The sequence below is a fragment of the Anser brachyrhynchus genome (genome assembly GCF_964034855.1).
Source record: "Anser brachyrhynchus genome assembly, chromosome: 1".
Classification (NCBI taxonomy): Eukaryota; Metazoa; Chordata; class Aves; order Anseriformes; family Anatidae; genus Anser; species Anser brachyrhynchus.
In genome coordinates this window covers 149,503,199-149,526,770 of record NC_137694.1, presented here as the reverse complement: position 1 = coordinate 149,526,770, position 23,572 = coordinate 149,503,199, and the positions used below count along the sequence as shown (strand labels likewise).

Sequence of the window (23,572 nt, the reverse complement as noted above, 5' to 3'; positions counted from 1 at the left end):
TTTGCTATAATATGACATGTCTGTGTATGTCTTAATTCGATAGAATTCTATGTCTTAAATTCTGGAATTCTGGGATTTCTGGAACAGAAATCATTCATTTCAAAGGCAAAAAATCTTGCAAATTTGAAAAATTTAACCAAAGTTTCAACATTGAAAGTTTCAAAAATACTTTTGCCATTTTTTTCACAATTCAAAGAAAATAAAAATTTTCATAAAAGTATTTCGAATTTTCAGAAAAAAGCTTATAACTTTTTTTTTACAGCAACAATAAAGCCAATGTTTATTTTATTTTAATTCTAAAAAAAAAACAACAACAAAACAACAAAATCTAGATAGTTGCAAGTGAGTTTGTTTTATGTTCAGAAAGACAAAAGCACTAACTGAAAGTACTACGTTGTTATTATCAGCAAAGCATTCTTTTCAGGGCTGTTGACAGTGTTTTTTAGGAAGACCGTATGTATTTATAAACAGGAACCTTACATTTAATCAGTTTGACATATGCATCTTATTAGAAACAATTTGAAGGAACTACTGAAATTGTTACCCTTCTGGCCAGATCATAATCAGTACTACAGCTGCTTGAAAGTGTTTTGCTGAAACAGCTTTGTTTAAATGGAAAGTATATTTTGGATTATGTGGAAATCTTTTGCTCTTCTCAAAATATTCCATTTTAATCCCCATCCTAGCATCTTTTGGCTTTCAGTATTTTGTAGCAATCTGAAAACTATTGAGGTGGTACAGAAAAAAGTACTTTTCATCATTTTTTTCCCCATGGAGAATAGCTGTTTTTAATTTTTCAGTAGGCATAAAAAACTGAGTCAAAGAAACAAATATCTCACTTTTGCTCCAGGGTAGCCAGGAATACCATGTGGACCTTGATCACCAGGTTCTCCTTTTCTCCCTGGCTGGCCAGGGGTTCCTGGAAAACCAGGCGGGCCAGGGGGGCCAGTGGAGCCCCTTCGGAGTTCATCACCCAGAAGGCATTTACTGCAATCCCCTTCTTCGCCTAAGGACATGGATTGGAAAGAGAAGAAAGAACACTCTGTCACAACAAATACACTTTCAGCTGTACCCATTATATATATATATACTTGAAAATACTTGAGCAGTTTATCAAATACTTGAGAAAAGTGCTTATTTTTTTCTTATAAGACACTAACACCTTTACTTGTGTTAGCCTCAGATCAAATTCATCACTCCCTGAGTGTGTCATAATTCAACTTAACTCAAACTGAATACAGTAGAAGTTTTACACAGTAAATAACATCAGTTATTTATATTTATACACAGTAAATAGCATCATAACAGTAGAGCATCTTTATAATTACGTATTATAAACTACCTTTGGGTCCTTTTTGTCCTCTTGGCCCAGGGTAACCTTGTGTGCCAGGTCTACCTGGTGTCCCTTCCTGTCCTTTTAATCCAAAGAGAGAACCTAGACGTGTAATTGAATAAAAAGATAAGTTAATGTATTTTAGATTTACTTTTCTTGTTTCCTCCCTCTTCAAGATGGGCTGCATCTGCCTTTTTTTCTGTAACCCTTAATGCCACTGACTGTCTAATCCAGCTTGTTATTTTTGTCTTGTCTTGTCTCCCCCTCCTCACAGCTTCCCAAACCTATTCTCAGTAACTTCCGTTTGCTTGTTAATGGTCCCTCTGCCCCCTTACTTATCCAAGCTTCATCCTGCTTGCCTGTCTGTACTGACACAACCACCTATTCCAACAGGGCCATTCGCTTGTCTCTGCATTCCTTAACGCTGCTTGCTTTCATCTGCTTGCAAAGAATCCGCCTTTGGTATTGCTCAGCAGGGACAGTCCCCCCAGACCAGCTTTGTCAGGCTTTTTGTCCCTCTGGCCATGACTGCACTGCATGGCTGGAGCACTCCAGTGACCAGGAACTGGCTGGAGCACATGTATTTGCTTGGCTGGAGACCAGCATGAGGGGTTCAGGGAATGTATATGCTCAGACCTCATTTCAGCATGGTTACAGGACATGGCCTCGACACACACAGGGCCCCAGGACCCAGGTCTGCTATCACAGACCTTTGTAACTTCTTCCCAGCCCCCTACTCCTCATTGCTTCTTCTCCTGCTACGGTGGATGATTCTTTCCATTCTTTGGTCTCTTACACCCTGAATTCCTTTGCTTTTATCTCTCAGAACAACATACTTTGCAGTACCACAGACCAACTGTTCTGGATTACTTCCTGCAATCCTTTTCTGCACTCCTGCTCCTGCACTACAGTGTAGTGCTTTTCACAGAGGCACAACACAGTCTCAGTCAGAAGTGGCAGTGTGGTGCTTTTCACACAACCTCAGTCAGAAGTGGCCTCTGGAGACCACCTGGTACAACCTCCTTCTCAAAGCAGGCCTAGCTTCAAAATCAGAGCAGGTTGCTCAGGGCCTTGTTCAGCTGAGTATCTCCAAAGCTGAAGCATCTCTCTGGGCAACCTGTTCCAGCAGCTGACCACCCTGATGGTGGAAAAGGATTTCCTAATATGTAAGCAGAATTTCCCCTGTTGTAACTCATGACCTTTGCTTCTTGCCCTGTCACTTATACTCTCGGTGTGTCTGGTTCCATTTTCACTGCGACCTCCTAAGAGGTACAGGAAGATAGCAGTAAGATTTCCCCTTAGCTTTCTCTTCTCCAGGCTAAGGAAGAAATCCAGTTCTCTCAGCCACTCCTTCCATCTCACACGCTTTAGCTCCCTAAACATCTTGTTCATCCTTCATAAGACTCCCTTTACTATGTTAGCATCTTTCTTGTACTGGTGAAGATCAAAAAACGAACTTTTCCACAACTTCTCATTTTAACCTCTGTTTGCTAAACTTACTATTTACAGTCAGTGTTCTCCATTCCAGACCCTTTTCAATCTAGCTCTGATCTCTTGCACACTTACTGGGACACTCTTCCCAGAGTACTGGCACACATCTTTTGTTTGAAATTTCATCTGTGAAAATTATTTTTACCTGAGCAGAATGCAAGCTTAAGCATGTCCATATCCCTCCACCAGCCCAAAGCAGACTTCTTTTTCAATTTTTGACAGGAACGTCTAAAAATCATGCAAACCTTTCTTTCATCAGTGACAACACTTCTACCCTATGTGTCTCCCCACCACCCGTTTTGTTTCATTCCCTCAACCTACTTTTTCACTTTGCTTTGCCAACAACTATCTTTAAGATAAGCAATGGTGTTCCCATGAGTTCTCCTCACCTCTCTTCTTGCACTTACCGGGAATTCCAGCAGGACCAGGAGGACCACGGAGCCCTGGTTCACCGTGCTTACCCGGAAACCCAGGCGGGCCTGCCTGATAAGCAGGAGATCCTAATTCACCTTTTTCACCTTTTGGTCCCATTTCTCCAGGTAAACCTGGCTTATCCGCATCTCCTGAAACAGAAGCAGAATTGTTCAGAACTCAGAACAATTTCTTAACAATGCTGCACAAGGAGCTGTAATGTAACAGAAGGGACAGTTCATGCAACTGCACGTAGCATGCAAGGAAAAATGGAGACATTTTAATGCACAGCAAAAATAGTAACCACACTTTTCACTTGAGCAAATCAATAGCAGGTCCTGAAGCAAGGCTCTGTCATCATCTCTACTTCAGTTGTTTTGCCAGAGCCCCCCGGGCTGAAGCATGAACACAAAACACACTTCACAGTTAGTTATCTACTACTCTGCACCACATATTTCACCAAGTGCACATGTATTTTCTCCATCTCAATCCTGTACCAGTTAAAATTTGCTATAAAGTCTAGTTGTTGGAACAACTGTTACTGAGGTATTACCATCAGAGAATCCAGGAAGACCAGGCAGCCCACGATCTCCCTGCTCTCCTGGTTCTCCGTGTAGTCCAGAAGCACCCGGAAAGCCTGGTTCACCTCTTGTACCTGAAAGATATCCCCAGTTCCACAAAACACGTTACTGTGATGCTGTTTGTGACCACAAATGCTGACTTGTGGTATGCTGCAGACCGCTGCTTACTGCAATTCTCAAAATGTTAAAATTTTGAGAATTTTTTTTTTTGAGAAAAAGAAAAAGAAAGAAATTTCCTTTCCTTGGAAGTTTTGGCCTTTCCGAACTTTTATCACTTGATGTGATTCTAGTCTGGCCACACAGAGCCAGGACAACTCTGCACAACAGCTGACAGCAGGCACAACAAGCCTAGTGAAAAGATCACTAAAGAAATTTATCACACAAAGGAAAAAGACAAATCCTCTTCTATTCCTCAAAGGTTCTAATTTTTGTTTGTTTTTCTTATTTTTTTTTAAACACAAAACATTAGGTTAGATGAATGAGCTGCCAGTGCTGCATTTTATCCAGAGACTCTGAAAAAGGACACAGAACACAGACTCTCCCTTTCTTCCTTTTACTGGACAACAGTCACGCTTTTTTTTTTTTTTTTTCTCTCTGTGGACTCAGGAATGCATGGATGCCTTTTGTATAGCAATCCAGCTTCAGCAGGAGAGACAAAGAAGCCACCTTGTCTGCAAAAAGGTGATTAGTGGTCTCTCTTGGAAGGAAATTATACATTCTGGAAGAGCTTAGCAAACCAAAATTTCTGAAGGAGTTGAATTCTCAGGTTTTCATTCTTTTGATCTGTGTAGCAGGTGGTAAAACATGGCTAAGACGAGCAAGCTAAGCAAAAGAGACCTACCTTTTCTTGGAATGTGGTATGGAACATAGACAGGGGGTCCAGGAGGACCCATCTCGCCCTGCTCTCCCTGTTAACAGAAGTTGAAGCATCGCATTTAAGCACATTATTCTGAAGATTTTCTTTTAAGATTGAAACAAAAGCCCACAAAACACAAATAAACAAACTTCCAAAAACACTACAGAAACTTTTAAGAAATCTGAGACGTTTCAAGTTAACAAACAACGTGACTAGTTCTACAGTGACAACAAACTCTTTGATTGTTATTACATCACAGAGAAGAAAGAGGAAAAATACACCTGGTTTATGGCTCCTAACAAATGAAATTAAAGTAGTACCTTGGCTCCTCTAGGACCGTATCCACCTGGTAGGCCATCAGGTCCTGAAAAACCCTGTAATACACATAAAAAGGGTTGACTTTTCCTTTAGCAGAGAGACAATAAAATTATTTGGTCTCCAGCAGCTGGCTTCCTCTGATGTTACTGTGAAAACTATGCAATAGAGTTGAGCAGCTTGCTTCCTAGTGTGTATCGATTCAGGTAATACTATCAAGTCTCTTCGTGCTTTAATGTTCCATCCATTGGACCAAACCTAGCTCCCATCAAAGGCCAGAGGAACTTGCTGTGGCACAGGTTCTGGCAATGGTGCAGAGGGATGGAGCACCTACACTCGCACCATTCCCTCGGACACTGCAGGGTGGGAGAGGAGAAGGAGGATGTCCTCAGTGCGGGTCAACCCTGAGGAACATGGGCTGGGCAGCCAGAACATGCCAACCTGTTTCACCAAAACTAAATGAGTCTGAATCATTATGAGTGCACTTATCTTCACTGGAATGCAAACAGCAAGCAACAAAATAGCATGAAGTGCACAGGTCCTCTTTGCTGTTTTCCACGCAGTTGTAGTTGGTTTGGCCAAAGAGAGGTCCCCTGGCTCAAAGAGAAGAACTTGGGACCACCCCTGAACATGCCTTCATCTACCTCTCCTACCCCCAGGCATGCTGTATCCCAGAGAAATTTTCTATCCCTACCTACCACAGAAAACATTTCAGTGTCTAAGGTCCTACCCACCTCTCTCACTTAAAGTGGTTGAAACCCCAAGTGTGTGCATTAAAACACATGGTAAAACACAATGCATCCAATCACAAGGACATATTTCAGCTGCTGCAGGTGCACAAAGAAGAGTGCAGATTTCAGTGATGCAGATACAGAAGAGATCAGAACCTGTGCATTTTACTCAGTTTCTTAAAATCCTTTGTTCTCTATAGAAAATACCGGTATGTGCTCTGTGAAAGGACTGGGGTTAAAAAGGTGAGCTTTTAGTAGAAAACAGTGGCCAGCTCCTCAACTGATATCACCTAAAGCAGTTTCACTGAAGCCAGTAGATCTATAGAATTCACACTAGTTAGATTATTAGCCAGCATTTTTAAAACAGCATCTCCCAATTCTCACAATCGGAACAACTCCTACATGGAGCATGAATTTTAATAGTATATTTACACAATTTTAAAGCACAATTCCACTGCTCTCAGCAAGACACCATGAACTGAACCATAGGCATCAAGGACCTTTCTGTAATGGCAACTATACTGCAAACTATCAGAAAAGGAGCATTAAGTATCAGGTGTAAAATCTCTTTACGCTAGGTGGAGCTGGTGGTCTAGAAGTGAAGCCAGCAGCTTCCTAATTAACTAATACTTCATGTAATGTGGGCAGGCAAGGCAACTATCCTCTCTTTCTTAAGAATCAAATCATTCAAAAAACAACAAAAAGGGCATTATTGTGAACAGCAAACCGACCAGCCTATTCATAGAATCACAGAATCATTCATGTTGGAAAAGACCTCTGAGATCATCTAGTCCAACCTTTAACCTAGTATTGACAAGTCCACCACTTAACTATGCTAATTTGTACTACATCTACATGTTTCTTGAAGACCTTCAAGGATGGTGACTCAAGCACTTCCCTGGGCAGCCTGTTCCAATGACGCACATCCCTTTCAGTAAAGAAATTTCTCCTAATATCCAACCTAAAAAAAAAACACAACAGAACTATTCCTTTCCATGCATGTCCAAACCAATGTACATTTCACTAAAATTGCTGCCAAAATTTACTTTCAATAAAGGGAAGCCATTGACCATTTCTGACCAAAGTGGAAACCTAAGTTGAGGTCAATCATTTGGCTTTAATGGGTTTTGCATCACTCTCCACACATGTGTTACTGGTAGTGTATTCCCTGCCACACCACCAAGTTTTGTGATCAACTGAATACCTGCACAACAGTTACTTTTATTGCTTCATGTGCTTTATGTCCCATGCGTTTCATGTTATTATTGTTGTGCCTTGGTGGCAGGACAAATTCATAAACCTATTAAAGATGGAGAAGCATGGAAAAGTCATGCAGCTCATAGTTATTTGAATACTTCATGGAAGTGATTTCTAATGCTGACTGAAGAAGCCTTTTTCTGAGCATAAACAGAAAGTATGAGCTCTTACTTGTCTGACACAGTGCTATTTTAAATATTTGGGTGTGTTTCCATGGGGACAGAGATTTAATGGTGTATTTATCAGTTTCCTTCCTTTTTTTTTTTTTTTTTTGATATCCAAGATGTAGCATAGACCACAGATCTCAGATCTCAGCCATGTCTGTGTGTCTGTGGAAAGCTATTCAAAATAGTAACTTTTTGCATCTAAGAAGAAAATTATAGAAATCATGGTAGCAGTAAAGGAAGCAATGAAAACAACAAATCCCCACAGCACTTTTAAAATGTGCTCACGTAGAAATGGAAAAATGACCTTTAATTACAGGACCATTTTTTTTTCTCACTGATGATAAACTAACTGACCCAAAATTACAATGATAGATGAATCCAGATGATGCCTGCTAGACTACAGTTGGTGGAATTACAGGCAGAATTTGTCCTCTACGCTTTACTTTTCAGACAGATTGCCTACATGTGTGTTGGAAACAACAGACGTGTATGCAATACTCACTCTTTCTCCACTGAGTCCCGGAGAGCCATCGATACCAGGCAGTCCCTATGAAGGCACATTAAAATTAATAAATATAAGTAACATCATAACAAATCTTTTAAGAACCATTATTATTTCTTAGCCAAAATAAGTTTGACAATTATTTTGAAGCTCTAAAACTAGCAGTCAGAGTTCAGATACTTTTCCAACGTGATTCACGTATGCTGCAAACAGGAAAGATCTGAAATTTACTCCGGTATTAGATTTTTATCTTCTCTCTCTTAATTGGGAGATTACAAATTGACCACGAAGATTTTGAAGTGGCTGAGATTTTAAAAAAATATATGCTGAGTACTGTTCTTAGTTTAAGCACCTGTTTAAGCACCTTAGAAACAGTGCCCCCAGAGAAGCATCCATAGATGCTACAAGGTAGTAGGATTTATTTTTTTTATTGTTTTCTGTAGTCACTGGAGTCAAACTCATGTTTGTTGAACATAGTTTGAAGAGAGCTAAGGTGGAAACGGTGAAATGAAGACTATGCTGGGGATCAGGGAAGGAACCGTGGTGAGCGAGCACAGGTTTGAGTGAGTGATGCATGAGGCTTCCCCGTGAGGGTGTAGCCAAACCTGTGAGTCATGTGGGCCCCTCCTCCTGTTACCATTTCAAAATGCCATTTTTCCTTTCCTGTACCAGGGATTTCAGAGCTTCCCATAACTTGGAAGACATGGGCTGAAGAGCTCTCATGTCTGTGGCTTGTTAATCTAAGTTTTGCTCCTAAAGGCAAAGTCTCAGATTGGCCTTGCACATTTAGCAATACTAATTTTACGTTTAAGGAGTGACTCACCCTTTGTCCTGAGAAGCCCATTACCCCTTTTTCACCTCTTTCACCAGCGTACCGTATACCCTAGGAAACATTACATTCAGTTTAACATTTTTCTATATAAAGTGCAAAAAAAAATTAACAATTTTATGGAAGCTAAACAGAAGGAAAAAAAATCATTGTAAAACATGCATGATCTAATTATAGCTGCATGTGAAAGAACCAGTGTCTTTAAAGTAGAGTATAACATGCTTGCTTCATTACAATAGCAGGATCAGGCCATTAGGCAGAGGACAGGGTTTCCCTCCTATCATCTCCTTCTTTATTTCTTCTATAACTGTGACTCTGAAGAGAAGCCAAAGCAATTGTTCAGCTATACAACCAATTAAGCAACTCAGCGTATGCCCAAATTATAGCTTTAGAGAACGATTTGGCAAATACAGACATGCTACTATTAAAAAAAAAAGGGAGAAACATATCTGAAGCATATCCCACTCTGCTACATCAAGATAAAATCTGCGGTTTTCCTAATAGAGTCACAACAAAATTCTGCATGTATAAAATCTGACCATCAGCTAAAAATATGACTAGGAAGTGCATACGGAGGACAGCAGGGCTCACACCGTAGCTTTCTGCCATAACCTCATTGGGAAGTTAACCAGACCATCTGAGAAAATAAAGCTCTGCAAAATGCCCAGTGAGGCATCCCAAGTTGGTGAAGACTGTATTTTAAACCATTCTAGGAAGTAAAAAAGAACCACTCAATAGCAAAGCTATTTGGACAGACTAGAATTTGCATGTGAATTAATTAAACCACATTCGGTCAAGTTTAGTTGACAGCTCTAAATGATAGAGCAACACATGGGATAAACTCTCAGTCAACAGACCTATGAGGCCAAAAGTTTGTATGTGCTGGGCAGCAGACTGAGAAAGATTGAGAACATTTCCTTACATACATATTTAATGGGATTTAATGTAATTTTTAACATAGCAGACCATCAGCAGTAATGAGATTCATTAATAGTTAAAGCTAAAATTTAAAAAAAATGTGTGAGGGAAAACCGTATTTTGGTAAACCAGCAAGACGAGAACAACAGATTGTGCTGTGGAGTTCTTACGTATCACGTTGTTGTTTAGATTTCCTAAAGCATCAGAACTGGTGCCCCTGTTTGTGTTGCTCTGTATTGCACCATTTCAGCAAAGAATGCACCAGTATTAACTCTGGTATTATTTGTCTTTGTTGTTCTCCACTTGACTTACTGGTTGTCCAGGTTCCCCTTTTGGTCCACGTTCTCCTCTTTCACCCTAAAAATGAAGAAAAAGTGTTCAGATATGTTAGGCATTCCCATTTACATTTTATTAACTTTTTTACAACACGAAGTTACAAATCTTTTTCAAGAGGAAACCCACCACTCTTACGTTCTTTATTTGTACGTTTATCATATGAAATGCATGTTTTCTCTTTTCTTTTCTTTTCTTTTCTTTTCTTTTCTTTTCTTTTCTTTTCTTTTCTTTTCTTTTCTTTTCTTTTCTTTTCTTTTCTTTTCTTTTCTTTTCTTTTCTTTTCTTTTCTTTTCTTTTCTTTTCTTTTCTTTTCTTTTCTTTTCTTTTCTTTTCTTTTCTTTTCTTTTCTTTTCTTTTCTTTTCTTTTCAAGTTGCATTAAAATATATATATATATTTCATAGTTTTTCTGAAAATGTTTCTAGGAATATGAACACTGTAAGCTATTTCCAGGCTTGTTCATAAGATTCCTGGGTGATGAGTGTCTGGTTAATGGCACAATAAATAAATCCACTTTCTCCACGTTTTACCTATTGCTTATCTGTGAATTGTCTGATCAGGTATGAGAATTCCTCTTAGGATGACACAAATTGCAACCTACTCACAATATTGTCTATATCTCTAAACTGACTACAAAGACTGTCCAGACAGGTAGCTCACATCTCCCCTTAGTCGTGGAAATTCCATCTTGGCACCAAAGATATTTTTACATCTTTCAGTATCACACCAGTTTACTTATATTTCTGAAGCCATGTGAACTTTGTAGCTTCAAATTCAGAACTGAAAACTACTGGTCTGGACATTGGTGCTCACCATAGAACATACCTATATGAGGTATGACTATCTCTGCTCCCAGTAAGAAGCAACAGATGAAAACAGATGAAAATAAACTGTATCTTGCTGTAGAGGATTTCTCCAATAGTAAAAGCACATTTGTACAATATTTTAGTTTTGATAGTAGAGAGCTCTTAATTCCTCTCACATTTTGCGAAAATATTCTGTAGTTACCTTGTGTTTGTCAGAGGGAACACCCATCAGTTCTCTTGTAGGAAGCCCGGGTGGACCTGGTGGACCTGGGGGTCCCTGCAGTGAAAACGTAAGGGTACGTTTACTAACAGTTACAATATCTCGTCAAGTTGTTGATCAACACCAGTTGATGAATGGAATGAATGATGAGTAGAAAAAGAGGGATACAGATTTTCCCCTGCTAAGAATACAGTTCTAAACCTTTAAATAAATTGACAGCAAGAAACAAGTTTACTTTGTGCTGGGATAAACATAAAGCAATACGTGCTCTTTCCCTGTATGCTTCCAGAATAACTGTAAAGGCTATTGCTTTATATAAAGTAGTCTGGCTCTATAAATTTTGGAAATGTCACCTCTGATTTGTGTTGGTGTAAATGAAGGCACAGTTAGACCAAGACTAATGTAAAAGTTAGATGTAAAAGTTAGTTCAGTTATGACATTTGTTATGGAGATTATCAAATATAGCTTTCAAAGCTATATTCGTTTGCTTTTCTACTATAATTATGTAATATAATTGCCAACTAAGAGCGTATTTAAAATAGATTCCTTTATCAATAGCAAACAACATCATCCTGTCCTGTAGTGATACTAATTCATCAGTTTTTCTTTACCTGTTCGCCTTTTTCTCCATAGAAGCCAAGGCCCCTGTTGCCCTGCAAAAGCAATAGGTCAAGATTTACTAAAAGTACAACCTGGTTTTCTAATGTAAAATTTAAATTTAAACACGCTGAAGGGCCTTTTCAGACTTAGAACTCCGTAGGATGCCACTGCAGAAGAGTAACAAGCAATAATCTAGTTTTACCTCATAGTATTTTTAGAGATTTAGAAGTATTTTTATAGATGTAAACATCAGAAAGATGACTCTAATTGAAATCTCATGTTACCAGTGCTTCTTATAACAGACTTTGAGTCATTCACTAAGTAACGTTGTGAAAAGATCAAGCACTTCTTTTGCAAGTTTTTTAATGGAACCAAATGTTAAATAAAAATACCTAGGTGGGTCAGAACAATTAACATATTTTTTTTCCACTGAGATATAATTGAATATTGTGCAGACTGCAAGGATTCTCTGTTCATGGGAAGCTACTGTGACTACAGTAGCAAATTAAATCTGGCTCTAGAACTGGTTTAATCGTTTCAGGGCAGCCGATCCCAGTGTAAGATTAACTTCTTGTGGTATGCAGCCAACACAGAAGGTCTTGTGCTACACAGCCTTTGGAGCAGCCTGTGGTTCTTTATTTTACTTCCTCCAAGTGGGTCTTGGATAAACCTTTGTGACACAAAATCAACATGAACAGCTTTGAAACAAAGACTTACTTGTGGTCCTTGTGGTCCTGGGGGCCCTGGTGGTCCCTAGGGAAACACAATATGCGAGAGCAAGTTACTTGTCACTTTGTAATCGATGCATGCGGGTCAGTTACTCTATATCAGAAATAAAAGCATATATTTGGAAAATAGTGTAATCCTTAGTGCTCAATGTACTATTCTTGATACATTAGCTGTGTTTACTGATCTGAAAAATACTCTCCTAAGTCATACAATAATCTTTCCTAACAGAATAGAAGTCTCCCAGCTTAGACATAATGAAATTCTGGTTTTATTTCAAGTAATAAGAACTTGCGCTTTTGGATCCTGACTTAGTAACATTTTAACTTCATACCTAAAGTTAAGCACATCTTTAAGCACTTCACTGAACTAGTGTCTTGGTACTGCATTGGTGTTTAAAGGGTGTTAAACTACCATGTGTGTATATCAGATTACCAATTTGGTATTTTACAGAATGAAAAAGGAAGATGGTGGGAAATGAAACCAGAACAGACATAAATGCTTGTCTTACAATAAAGTCTTGCAAGAGCAGTAAGTAAAGCTATTAACTGGACAGAAAACCTACATTGCTTCAGTCAACTAGGGTAGTTAATAGGCTCCAAAGGGTTCTAAGCATTAAAAACTCTGTCAAATGTGGGAGAGGTGGGGTGAATAAGAAGCACAAGCTTTTCAGAGAAGGAGATTGTGAATAAGAGGAATAATAAAAGCGAGACAGCTGTCAATGGAACTGTCCACCTGCTGAGCTCCAAAGGGGGTACAATTTGGGTTATGCAACATCAACCCAAACTTACAAAAAACAAGATCATGACAGTCAGGTGAGACCTAAACTTATATATGTCTCCTTTGCTATGTGTCTTTGTGTAAATACACAGTAGACTAGTTCTGACAAAACAATGTCTAAATCAGTTTTGGTTAGTCAAGGAGTCCGTGAGCCATTGCCTAATCTACAGGGCAGATGCACTGTGCGGGCATGCTGCCATCTGGAGGAGCCACGTTTGCCTTCATGTGGGATCTAGGACTCGAGGATGAGGAACAGTGCAAACCTGGAAGCATTTCCCAGGTCCCTCCCACAGGTCAATCACAGTTTCAGAGATGATAAAGATAGTTTGAACCATTTCGTTAATAGTGGAGATGGTGGGTATCCATCTACTGTGGTAGAGTGTTCAAAAGAGACGTTGTGATGATTGTAACCAGAGGGATGTAGTCATGAGGCTTAGAAAATGCATAGTTCTGTCACTCCTTACATCTTACATCCAACACAGTGTCCTGGGAATAGTAGGCTGGGTCTCCTGTGTGAAGCTCATGAAACTAATGGGTTCACTCTAGGAACAAAGTAAAGGACTGAGAAGATTTCCTTTCAGGAGGTTCAGAGGAGAAAGATAAGATGCAGCTTACCCCCAGTGATAAAGCAGACACTGCAGAAAATTAACTTTGGAGAGGCTTAGCATGCTGTGAATTTAGTCCTAGAATTTTATTTTATTCTATTTTATTTTATTTATTTATTTGTGGGGGGATGGGGAGGGGCTGGGTGTCCCTGAAAAAAGGTTATGGAGGTCGTTTGTAAGAAGCCCTGAATTTGATTTTTTTTCCGCCCCAAAATTAGTGATGTAGAGCAGGTCTGAAGTAAATGTTGACAAATAAAAAGACAAAAAAGTAAGCAAGTGCTATAAAGTTTCTTACAGGAAAATAAATCAAGCCTAAATAAAACAAAATATACTGAATTTGAACATCTGCTTTTCACCCATAAAACCATTAACCATGGTAAACAAGAAATGTAGAAAATGATATCTGTAGAGAACACAATATTTCCAAAGAAATAGTCAGCGCCATTTGTCAACTCCAGTGCTGTAAATGTTGACTTTTGAAAAAAAAATACTGAAAAAAAGTTTAAAAATAAAATGGTCTTGTAAAAACTAATAAAGAAAATTATCTATTCAATCTCCTGTAGGAAGTATGGATAGCTGATAACCACATACTTTATGAGAAGAAAAGATGACATATTTAGATCCTGATATCTCAGTGTAGGGGGCTGTAGATATCTAAATGGACTGCAATCAATAATCTTTACAAAGAAGACTCTTTCAAGGAGGTTAAAGAAATACAATATAAATCAAGAGCCTCAGGTAATACAGGGTGAAAGAAAGTATACTTTGTGCAATACTCATCACTGTAGAATCAGTGTCTTAGTACTTTTTTCAAGGTTTTCTATCCAAGGGCACCTACTTGCTATTTCTAAATTCATTTTTTCTCTTCATTTGCTATGCTACAGTTTAACATAATGAATCTTGCTGAGATGATTCTTTCATTAGGTTAATTTCCTACAGAAAATATTTTAAGCATACTTACTGGTCTTCCTCGCTCTCCTCTTGGACCAATAGGTCCTTGAACACCCAATATACCTGGAGGTCCCTTTAAATTGAAAAAAGAAAATACCAAAACATCAATTCATGTTGTTTTGATATCAGTTACTGTTGACACTTTATCACATTTGCTATACTACTACTTACTGGAAAACCACTGAATCCTGGATCCCCAGGTTCTCCCTAAAGAAAACAAAGAAGTAAAAAATGCAGTAAATACTATACACAAAATTGAATAAAATATTTTCTTATTAACTTTTTCTTATTCCAAAAGCTATTTAAAAATCATAGCATATATTCCATATAAATCCTTATGTACAGATATATTCAATGAATATTTTGAGATAACCTAATGTGTTTTATCATGGATTGATTTTATACTTTCTCTATATAGTATAGTTACATACAATACACTTGGAAGGTACAAAGATGGCTAGTGAAGTTAGGGATCCAAACTGCAAGGCTGAGATGGACAACAGGCCATGTTTAATTCCTTTTTGAAAGACCCATCTAATCAGTAGCTTAATTAGGGATACAACCTTAGCTGAAATGTACAAGTTGATTTTTCATGAGTTGCATGGGAATTACCAAATCGTTTTGATTCTCTTCTGAGTCACTGAGAAGCTCTTGGAACATACCGTTTTCAGTGACCACATATTTTAACTGCAGTACACGTTGAAATGTTTTTGGAAATTGGATCCAAAAATGTTCTAGTGCAAAGACCTTTCAAGCCCATAAATAATACAGTATTCAGTCCAGACACCTTCAATCATCTTAACTTTTATTTTTATATATATATATATCTAGATAATTTGAGTTTAGTTAATGGAATAATCTGTGGAACCAAGTACTTTTTGAAATGAATACAGGTGCCAATATCTATTCTTGACTATAAATACTTGAGTAGTTCTCTAATTACTACTAACAAGCAAACAGAACTTAAAAAGTTTCTGAAAGGAAAAGATTCCATTAAAAAAAGTCAAAAGAAAAATATATTTTGGCATTCATCACTGGCATAAAATTTACTTAAGTGAACTTAGCAGATTCCAGTGCCGAGTACAGCTCTGATGCATCTTTGTACTTAAATTTGTCACAGTTTACACTCTAACAGTATATGTAACCACTTATCATTATCTGATATTTTCAAATTACACAAAACTATACATATGAGAAAAAGACTCAAGTGATCACAAAACAAGTTTTTAGGATTAGATAGAGTAAGGGCACCCATAAGAATACTTGAGGGTTACTAAATATCTAAATAACACATTGAAGCATATATTATCACAAGTCAACCAAACTCCTACATGGAAGTTATACAGAAAGAATCATAATATTAAATGTAATCATTCAGTGGAGAAAACGGTGAGAAAGGAATGATTTTACCAGGAATGATATACGGTAGTCATCGAATAAAGAGGGTAAGACTTGAACTACAACATTTGCACTTGTATTTAAAAGTACAATGTTACAAACCTTTTAAAATCGACATGTTTATGTCCTTGTCCAGTACCTCTGCAATCAACCTGCAGACTGGAAGTCCTTGCAAGTAAGTGAGTGGACATGTCCTCCCTGGATATTGGATAGGCTTTGCTGTAACCAGAGACAGCAGAAGCCGCCTGGCAAAACCTACACAGAATTTAAGTGGGTCTCTAGGAATGCGTCTTCCAGAATGTAAGGGAAACTCACTCTCCATCACCTGTTTTAAAAACAGTACTGAGCGTTGATCGAAAATCCATCAGCTCGCGGGAGTGACACACGTACCCGGTAACGGCTGGCAATGTCCGGCGGTAGTATGTAGGGCTCCCCCTTCTGGCCCTTCGGTCCTTGGACTCCCTGGATGTGACCCAAAAAAAAGGAAAAAAGTAAGCTTTCATATCATCTGTGAATTCATAAACAGTTACGAGTAATGCAAAATATCTGTAAGGTTTTTCATGAGCATATATGTACCACTGTTTGAAGGCAGAGACTATGTCTAACTCTGGAAGTCGTGGTTTACAAACAAAGTATAAACCCTTGTGGTACCCAAAGGAATGGATTTAAAATACAGGGGGAAGAATTCCCTGTTACTTAGGAATGATATTATGGGATGGCACCTGCCAGATAGAGCCGCAGCTGCAGCTACTCAGGGCTGACACATGGGCTGGTAAATCAAGGAGCTCCAGTGCTCATTGCAGCATGATCCTACGTATCATGCTATGGAAAGCCAGTATGTTGGGCATGGGTAGGGAAGGAAAATGTTACTTTCATCAGGAATTGTGAGTCTGATATTCTTTCACTGCTTTTGGATAAAGCTGTACAGGATTTCTTGAAGCAACCTCCCTGCAGGACCTACATGATAGGTATAGCAGACCTTCTAGCCCTAAGTGTTACGAAGCTCATCTGGGTAGGTCCACAAGGATGCTGCACTGCGCCAAAAGGGATCTCTATGAAGAGGTGTCCCATCAGTTTCTAACACACACGTGCACGAAATGCAAGTGCTTCAGTAATGATCTTCACTTCATTTGCTGTCACCTACTTACAATGGTACCAGGGAAACCAGAGAGTCCTGGAGTTCCTGAGTCGCCAGGGTCACCTACTGTCCCGTTACAGCCATCATGACCTGGTTTCCCCCTTGATCCTGGCTGCCCTGGATGACCCTGTTGAGGAAAAAAAAAGTGTTTATCTATCCATCTGTTTCTAGTTTTCCTTTTCCTGTAGTCACACAGTATTTAGACATTCTCACATTAAGCCCAAGACTTGGATCCATGGGAAACTATGATTTTCAAAGAAAGAAACAGACAGTGCCTTTTTTTAATATAGCTGCAGCTTGAACCAGATGCCCCAGACAGTATGAAAAAAATGAGTAGTGAAGGACCTTTCAGAAAGGGTAGGAAAGCTATGTTCAATGCAGTCTCTGTTAACCAGAGAACTAAGCCAGATGAGACTGCTGTGCAGGGAGCCACCAAGAACTGAGATTGTTAAGAATTTCAGTGATTCACACTGGAGGAGTGGGAAGAAAGGTTCATTACTGGCTTTGAACAGCTTCCAAGCTAGGAAAAAAGTCAGTGATGCCTTTGGAGCTAGGTTGGGTGTCATGATGAAGCTGTAAGTACAGAGATGGGAAGAGATCAGATGGGCTCAAAGGGCACTGGGGGTACTAAAGAAGCTCCACGTTGAGCCTCTGAGATGCCTCAGGAAAGCAGGAAAAAGTTACTCCTGCCTTAAAATGAGTTTCCATTGCAGTGCCTATGTTCACCTCAATTGCACTTACGATTGCTTTGCACTGGGATTGATGAAAAGCTAATCTGCCCTTGAGCAGCTTTCTTCCAGGGGGCTCAGTCAGAAAACAAATAAACAAAAAAAAACAACACAGAAACTAACATAAACAGAATAATTTCTTCCTTCTTCACTACCTAGAGCAAGGGCTTTCTTTTTGCTTCTGCTCACTTTCTTAGAAGAAAATGAGATCTGTCCATGCCCTCACCTAGCTCCATCAAATACTCACATTCCTCACTCCAAAACAGACCCAGGTTTGCCACCCTCCTCTCTTGGCCTTTAGCCCCACATCCCACCACTTTGCTGTTACAGTTCATATATGTGACTATTTGCCTTCTCTTCTTGCCATGGTCAGTGTTGTGCTTTGGCCTAAGAAAACTGGTTGGAGAACATAATCAAGTGAGAAGGGTGGAGGGCTTGAGGATGCATGCATGTTCAAATAGTATCTGAAAGCATTTATCCCCCACAATGCAATTGCAGAGGTCATGGAGGCAGGGCTAAAAAAGAAAACTTGCTCAGGTAGCAGAAGCGGTCCAGCTATAGTAACATGGAGCTTCAGAGGAGAGTGATTTACTTGCGGGAAGACAGAGCTCTGAGAAACAACTCAATGATGTGGTGGGGCAAATGAGATCCTTGGCTACAGGAGGTTTCTTCTTCCTTTAAGAGTGATAAGGAGAGAGAGGAGGAAGAGTGTGTGAGAGAAAGCCCTGAAACTTGATACAGAGCTCTTCAGGAAACAAAAAGGGTGAAAGCAGAGTGGATGTGGATGTGTGGGTTGCAGAGTGAGGCCCCGGTGTCAGGGAGCACTACAAAGGAAACCCAAGCCTGGGAACTCTGTCCAGGGATTCCAGTGACTCAGATTTCTTTGTTATTTTATGACACAAGATGTAAAGGAGTGTAAGCTGGGAAAATGCTGTGCTGTGAACTTTACCCAGTTTTCCTCTTTGAATGTTTCAGTTTCATGGACCTGGACAATTTGTTCAAAGTTTTTGAGATAAATAGTTTTTTTAAGACCATCTCATGCAAGCTGTATGAGATATAAACCAAGTAACAATGGTTAGTATTCTTACATGTATTGGTCTTTCTATGTACTTTATAATTCTGAAATAATTAAGGCATGACCCACTGGTGTCCTTTGCTCACTACCCTAGGAGATGTAGAGAACTTATCTCACAGCTCTTTCCTACAAAAGAACATACTTAGCTGGGTAACCTCCAGGGACACAAGAAATTTCCTTCCGTTTTTGTCCCTTTTTACAAGGGGATTTCTCCAAAGGACAAAGCAAACGGACCTTAATTATCAGAGGGAATGAGTGGGAGCACAGATTCTATTCTTTTGCTGTGCATCTGCAGTTCCACTTACTTTAGCAAATGCCCTTAGCTTAACAGCGCGTACGTGGCCGATGCAGAATTCAGCCCAGAGACTTTAATTAAAGTACAAAGGCATTAAACCAGTCTGCAATAATTGCAGTTGGTAGTTTCTTAAACATGAGGTAACCGGATACTTACAGGAACGCCATCTGCCCCTGGGAATCCAGTGACTCCTCTTAGCCCCTAGAGTGAAACAGCACAATTAAAATGATGTTCTGTCTAATATTTTGCTCATTAGCTAAAACATCTGATACTCAAAAGTTACCATTTCTCCTTTGGGTCCACTTATTCCTGGATGTCCTCTTTCACCTTTGTGACCTTTGGGACCTTGCACTCCTGGGATCCCCATCAATCCTGGTGGTCCAGGGAACCCCTGTGATCCAAGGAGTCCTGGCTGGCCCTGGTAAAAGTAATAAAAAAAGCATTTATTTAGGAACAGTTATGATGTGTGAAGCTGGGTTAGTTATCACTCCTGCAGTGTAGTCAATCTCTTCAAGAGAAAATAAACAGAAACTCTTTTCATTTCAGTAGAGCAGACTCTTTGATGAACGTCATCTGGAAACACCATACATAAACTCCAGCAAAGTGACTACATTGTGCATGACAAAATCAATACATGGAAATGAACTCACAAATCAATATTCACTATTCAAACATTCACTGCTACTCCATGGAAAAAGTGTTTTGTCTGGAATAGGGAGAATGACTTCTTGAGAGAAGGAGGCTGATACTGAATGTCATGAATTTCTGCCTGAATTTCTGCCTTTTTGGGATGGTATTTCTATTTAACAGTGGAGCCTGAAAATGATTAGACAACACACCATTAGGGTGTGGCATCCACATAGGTTGAAGTGTCGCATGTGGGTTTCCCTGTCATTAACAGTTCCCTTCCAGAGCTGGTTTGCTAGAACAGCCCTAATGACACTCTTCAGGCCACTTCAAACATTGTTTAAAAATAATTTTCTGTTGACTGCCAACATCACAAGGCTCATCACAGGGAAAAAAAGATCATTTTGAAATGACACAATGGTGGTTTAAATAATGGGGCTGTGACAGTATGTCTGAGATCCGTGAACCAAAGTATTTGAAAACCATTCCAAATGCAGTGTCACCAAGGCACATATGTTTTGTATGCTTTGTGGTACTCACTGCACTAATGACAGTAATAATAAATTGACAGTCTTTTCTGGAGAGAAATGCTTAAATGGCACAAAGCACCATTTAACAAGACATTCTAATGAAGCAAATTCTAATGAAAGTATTTTTAAAATGCAATTTGATTTTCACAGGCCATTCTGCAACATCATCAATATCTCGCAAAGCAAGAATTATAGCAAAACATGAACAAATAGGTATGTATTTATACAAACAAATTGTTAAAAAAATCAGTATAAAATGTATAGTGTAACAGCATTAAAATAGTGTAAAATATATACTATCCCATCTTCCTACAACAGCTTACTTCCTTTTCCGCTCTCACCCATGCCTGGAAAGAAAGAATTAAAAAATGAATGGAATCCCTCTCCAAGAAATGCAATTGTTCAACTTCATTTAATGTCATTGGGATTGTCATTGAGAAGTGAAAGAAGGCAGTTTAGGGACTTGAAGAAGTGAACATGAAGATACCCTAATCCTAACTTCTTTGTATTCAGACAGCAGTAGTCAAGCTAGCAAACATTGCTTTATTGATTTTAGGTGAACTTTTGTTCTCCTATTAAAGGATAGGCCCACTTGTGACACAGTTTCAAAATGCAACTGTCAACTATCCAGAGAATCACAGAATCATAGAATGGTTTGGGTTGGAATTTTTAATTATTAAATTATTATGGATTAATAATTATTAAATTTATATTATAAATATTATATTATAAAATATTATAAATTAATAATTCCAAATTATGGAATTATTAAAAATAATAATTAAATCCATGTTTCCCAATATTCATGGGGGATGTTACATACACTATTGCTATTGGTTTCACTGGAGTTAGTGGATTTGGGGGAGAATCATAGATCGCAGAATGGTTTGGGTTGGAAGGGACCTTAAAGCCCACCCAGTTCCAACCCCCTGCCATGGGCAGGGACACCTCCCACCAGACCAGGCTGCCCAAAGCCCCATCCAGCCTGGCCTTGAACACCTCCAGGGATGGGGCATCCACAGCTTCTCTGGGCAGCCTGTGCCAGGGCCTCACCACCCTCTGAGTGAGGAACTTCTTCCTAATGTCTAATCTAAACCTACCCTCTCCTACTTTAAAGCCATTCCCCCTTGTCCTATCACTCCACTCCCTGACAAGGAGTCCCTCCCCAGCTTTCCTGTAGGCCTCCTTTAGGTACTGGAAGGCCGCTGTAAGGTCTCCCCAGAGCCTTCCCTTCTCCAGGCTGAACAACCCCAACTCTCTCAGCCTGTCTTCACAGGAGAGGTGCTCCAGCCCTTTGATCATCTTCATGGACCTCCTCTGGACTCGCTCGAATACACCCAAGTCCTTCCTGTGCTGGGGGCCCCAGAGCTGAACGCAGGGCTCCAGGTAGGGTCTCACGAGAGCAGAGCAGAAGGGGAGAATCACCTCCCTTGACCTGCTGGCCATGCTTCTTTTGATGCAGCCCAGGATATGGTTGGCTTTCTGGGCTGCAAGCGCACATTGCCGGCTCATGTTGAGCTTCTCGTCAGCCAACACCCCCAGGTCCTTCTCCTCAGGGCTGCTCACAATCCTTTCTCTGCCCAGCCTTATTAGTGCTTATCTATCTGTAGTTAAATTTTATATATACTGTAGTTGTCTTATTATCATAAACTGTAAAACATAAACCATGACTGAAACATAGCGTACTTCTGGTTAAAAAGAAGAAAAAAAGCCCATCGTTTTCCATACCATCTTTTTGGAAAAAAGCTGTCACAGTATTTTCAGTAGTTTTTTATATTTTAAACCCCATTATATAATATCAAACAAGTCCATACCGAGAAACTGAGATAATCAAACAAAGTACAGAGCTCAGTGCATTTTTTTTTTCTGGGAAAAAGACTAGGAATGAACCAGTATGAAGTGTGAATTACATGTGCTTCCTCAGGGACAAGCCACCAGTATGGATCCCTGATGGTGCTATACCAGTATGATTAATTTGACAGAACTGGTGGGTTAGGTGCATTACCAAAGGACACCATGGACTATTGTTTGAGCTGACACCACAGAAGATGATCTCTCCTGTACTTACAACCAAGCCCAACCTCATACAGCTTCCCTACTTGTAAAGCAAGCCTGCTCTTGGGGACTATTACCATTTAGAAGGCCAACATATTTCCATTTTTCAATTCAACAAATTGAGAAAAAAAAAAGCATATATGAGTACATACACAATATATGATTCCTGTTGGCAGGAGGCACACACATCTGAGCAAGTGGCAGCTCATTTCCCTACACCAGTCACAGCTGGCTACTACAGATGCAGCTTTCTCCACATAAGCAGTTTTCAGTCTTTTAAAATCAGTGAATCTCTAAGTTATCCTATGGAGGTGCAGACCCTTGTCTAGCCATGTTCACAACAGCCATACTTTACTTAGTTACCTGCCTCAAATGGAAAGCTGCTGATTAGAAGCACTAGAATAATGATTTAAATGGGAACTAACAAGTTCATTAGTGTGAGCTCCAAGGTCAGGAAAAAGTAGCCTTTTCTGATGCCACTTCTTCTTGACTTTAACTTCTTGACTTACTTTAAGTGCAAAGGGATTGAGTGAGTACAAATGAGTGTATACCATGAAACAGCCTTTTTTTGGGGGGGGGGGGGGAAATAACAGATATTTCATCCATTCTAAAAGATACACAGTTGGCTCTTTTTTTTTTTTTTTTTTTTTTTGTAGAACATTATCTCAGTATCTATTCTTATGCTCTTGCATAAGATTTTTATCTAGTTAAAAAATTCCATCACACTGCAAAATTTTAAAATCTAATTAAATACTTAAGCTAGTTTATCCTTCCCCACACGTACAAATCTGGAAAGGAACCTTTAAAAAGGATGAAAAGTATCTCACACATCTGTGAAGAACATAGAAAAATTACTCAAATTCAATTTTAGGGATTTGAGTTGGCTCTAGTTTCAATTTAATCTTGAGAGGTTCTGGGAAGAAACATTTCAGTTCCTTCCACAAAGAAAGTAAACCATGGATTCTGCGTACTGAAAAGGTCACTTCATTATTACATTGAAGTAAATGAAAGCCAAGGGAGGTCAAACCAATTCCAGAAGCCACTCACCCACCTGAGACATATAAAATGCCTTTTTAGTTCATACCTGCTTACATTTTTGGGGCAGCAGATTGCAGACAGAATGAATGTAAACTTTCAGTTGTAACTTTTGACAAAATGCTGGTTATGGTTGTAATTATTGAATCTGTGCATAGCTTTCTGCAGGGAACTGTAATACTCCAAAACCGGCATTGCATGGGACACAGTTATGTCTCTAATTCATATACAAAATACCACCCCTACTGTTTGGGGTTGCAGTCCCATCTTTTTGTCTG

General features: G+C 39.3%; 1 protein-coding gene across 1 annotated transcript in view; it reads right to left on the bottom strand.

Moving 5' to 3' along the window:
* COL4A2 (collagen type IV alpha 2 chain) overlaps nt 1–23,572 on the bottom strand; it is a 139,787-nt gene that overhangs the window by 31,239 nt on the left and 84,976 nt on the right. The window contains exons 4-21 of the mRNA XM_080605208.1: nt 19,331–19,465; nt 19,204–19,248; nt 16,960–17,076; nt 16,202–16,273; nt 14,585–14,620; nt 14,424–14,486; nt 12,069–12,104; nt 11,363–11,404; nt 10,734–10,808; nt 9,704–9,748; nt 8,468–8,527; nt 7,645–7,689; nt 4,993–5,046; nt 4,658–4,724; nt 3,789–3,890; nt 3,232–3,387; nt 1,343–1,435; nt 840–1,006 (exon numbers count right to left, since the gene is read on the bottom strand). Of these exons, the coding sequence (XP_080461334.1) occupies nt 840–1,006; nt 1,343–1,435; nt 3,232–3,387; nt 3,789–3,890; nt 4,658–4,724; nt 4,993–5,046; nt 7,645–7,689; nt 8,468–8,527; nt 9,704–9,748; nt 10,734–10,808; nt 11,363–11,404; nt 12,069–12,104; nt 14,424–14,486; nt 14,585–14,620; nt 16,202–16,273; nt 16,960–17,076; nt 19,204–19,248; nt 19,331–19,465 (1,410 nt within the window). The remainder of the gene's footprint in view (nt 1–839; nt 1,007–1,342; nt 1,436–3,231; nt 3,388–3,788; nt 3,891–4,657; nt 4,725–4,992; nt 5,047–7,644; nt 7,690–8,467; nt 8,528–9,703; nt 9,749–10,733; nt 10,809–11,362; nt 11,405–12,068; nt 12,105–14,423; nt 14,487–14,584; nt 14,621–16,201; nt 16,274–16,959; nt 17,077–19,203; nt 19,249–19,330; nt 19,466–23,572) is intronic.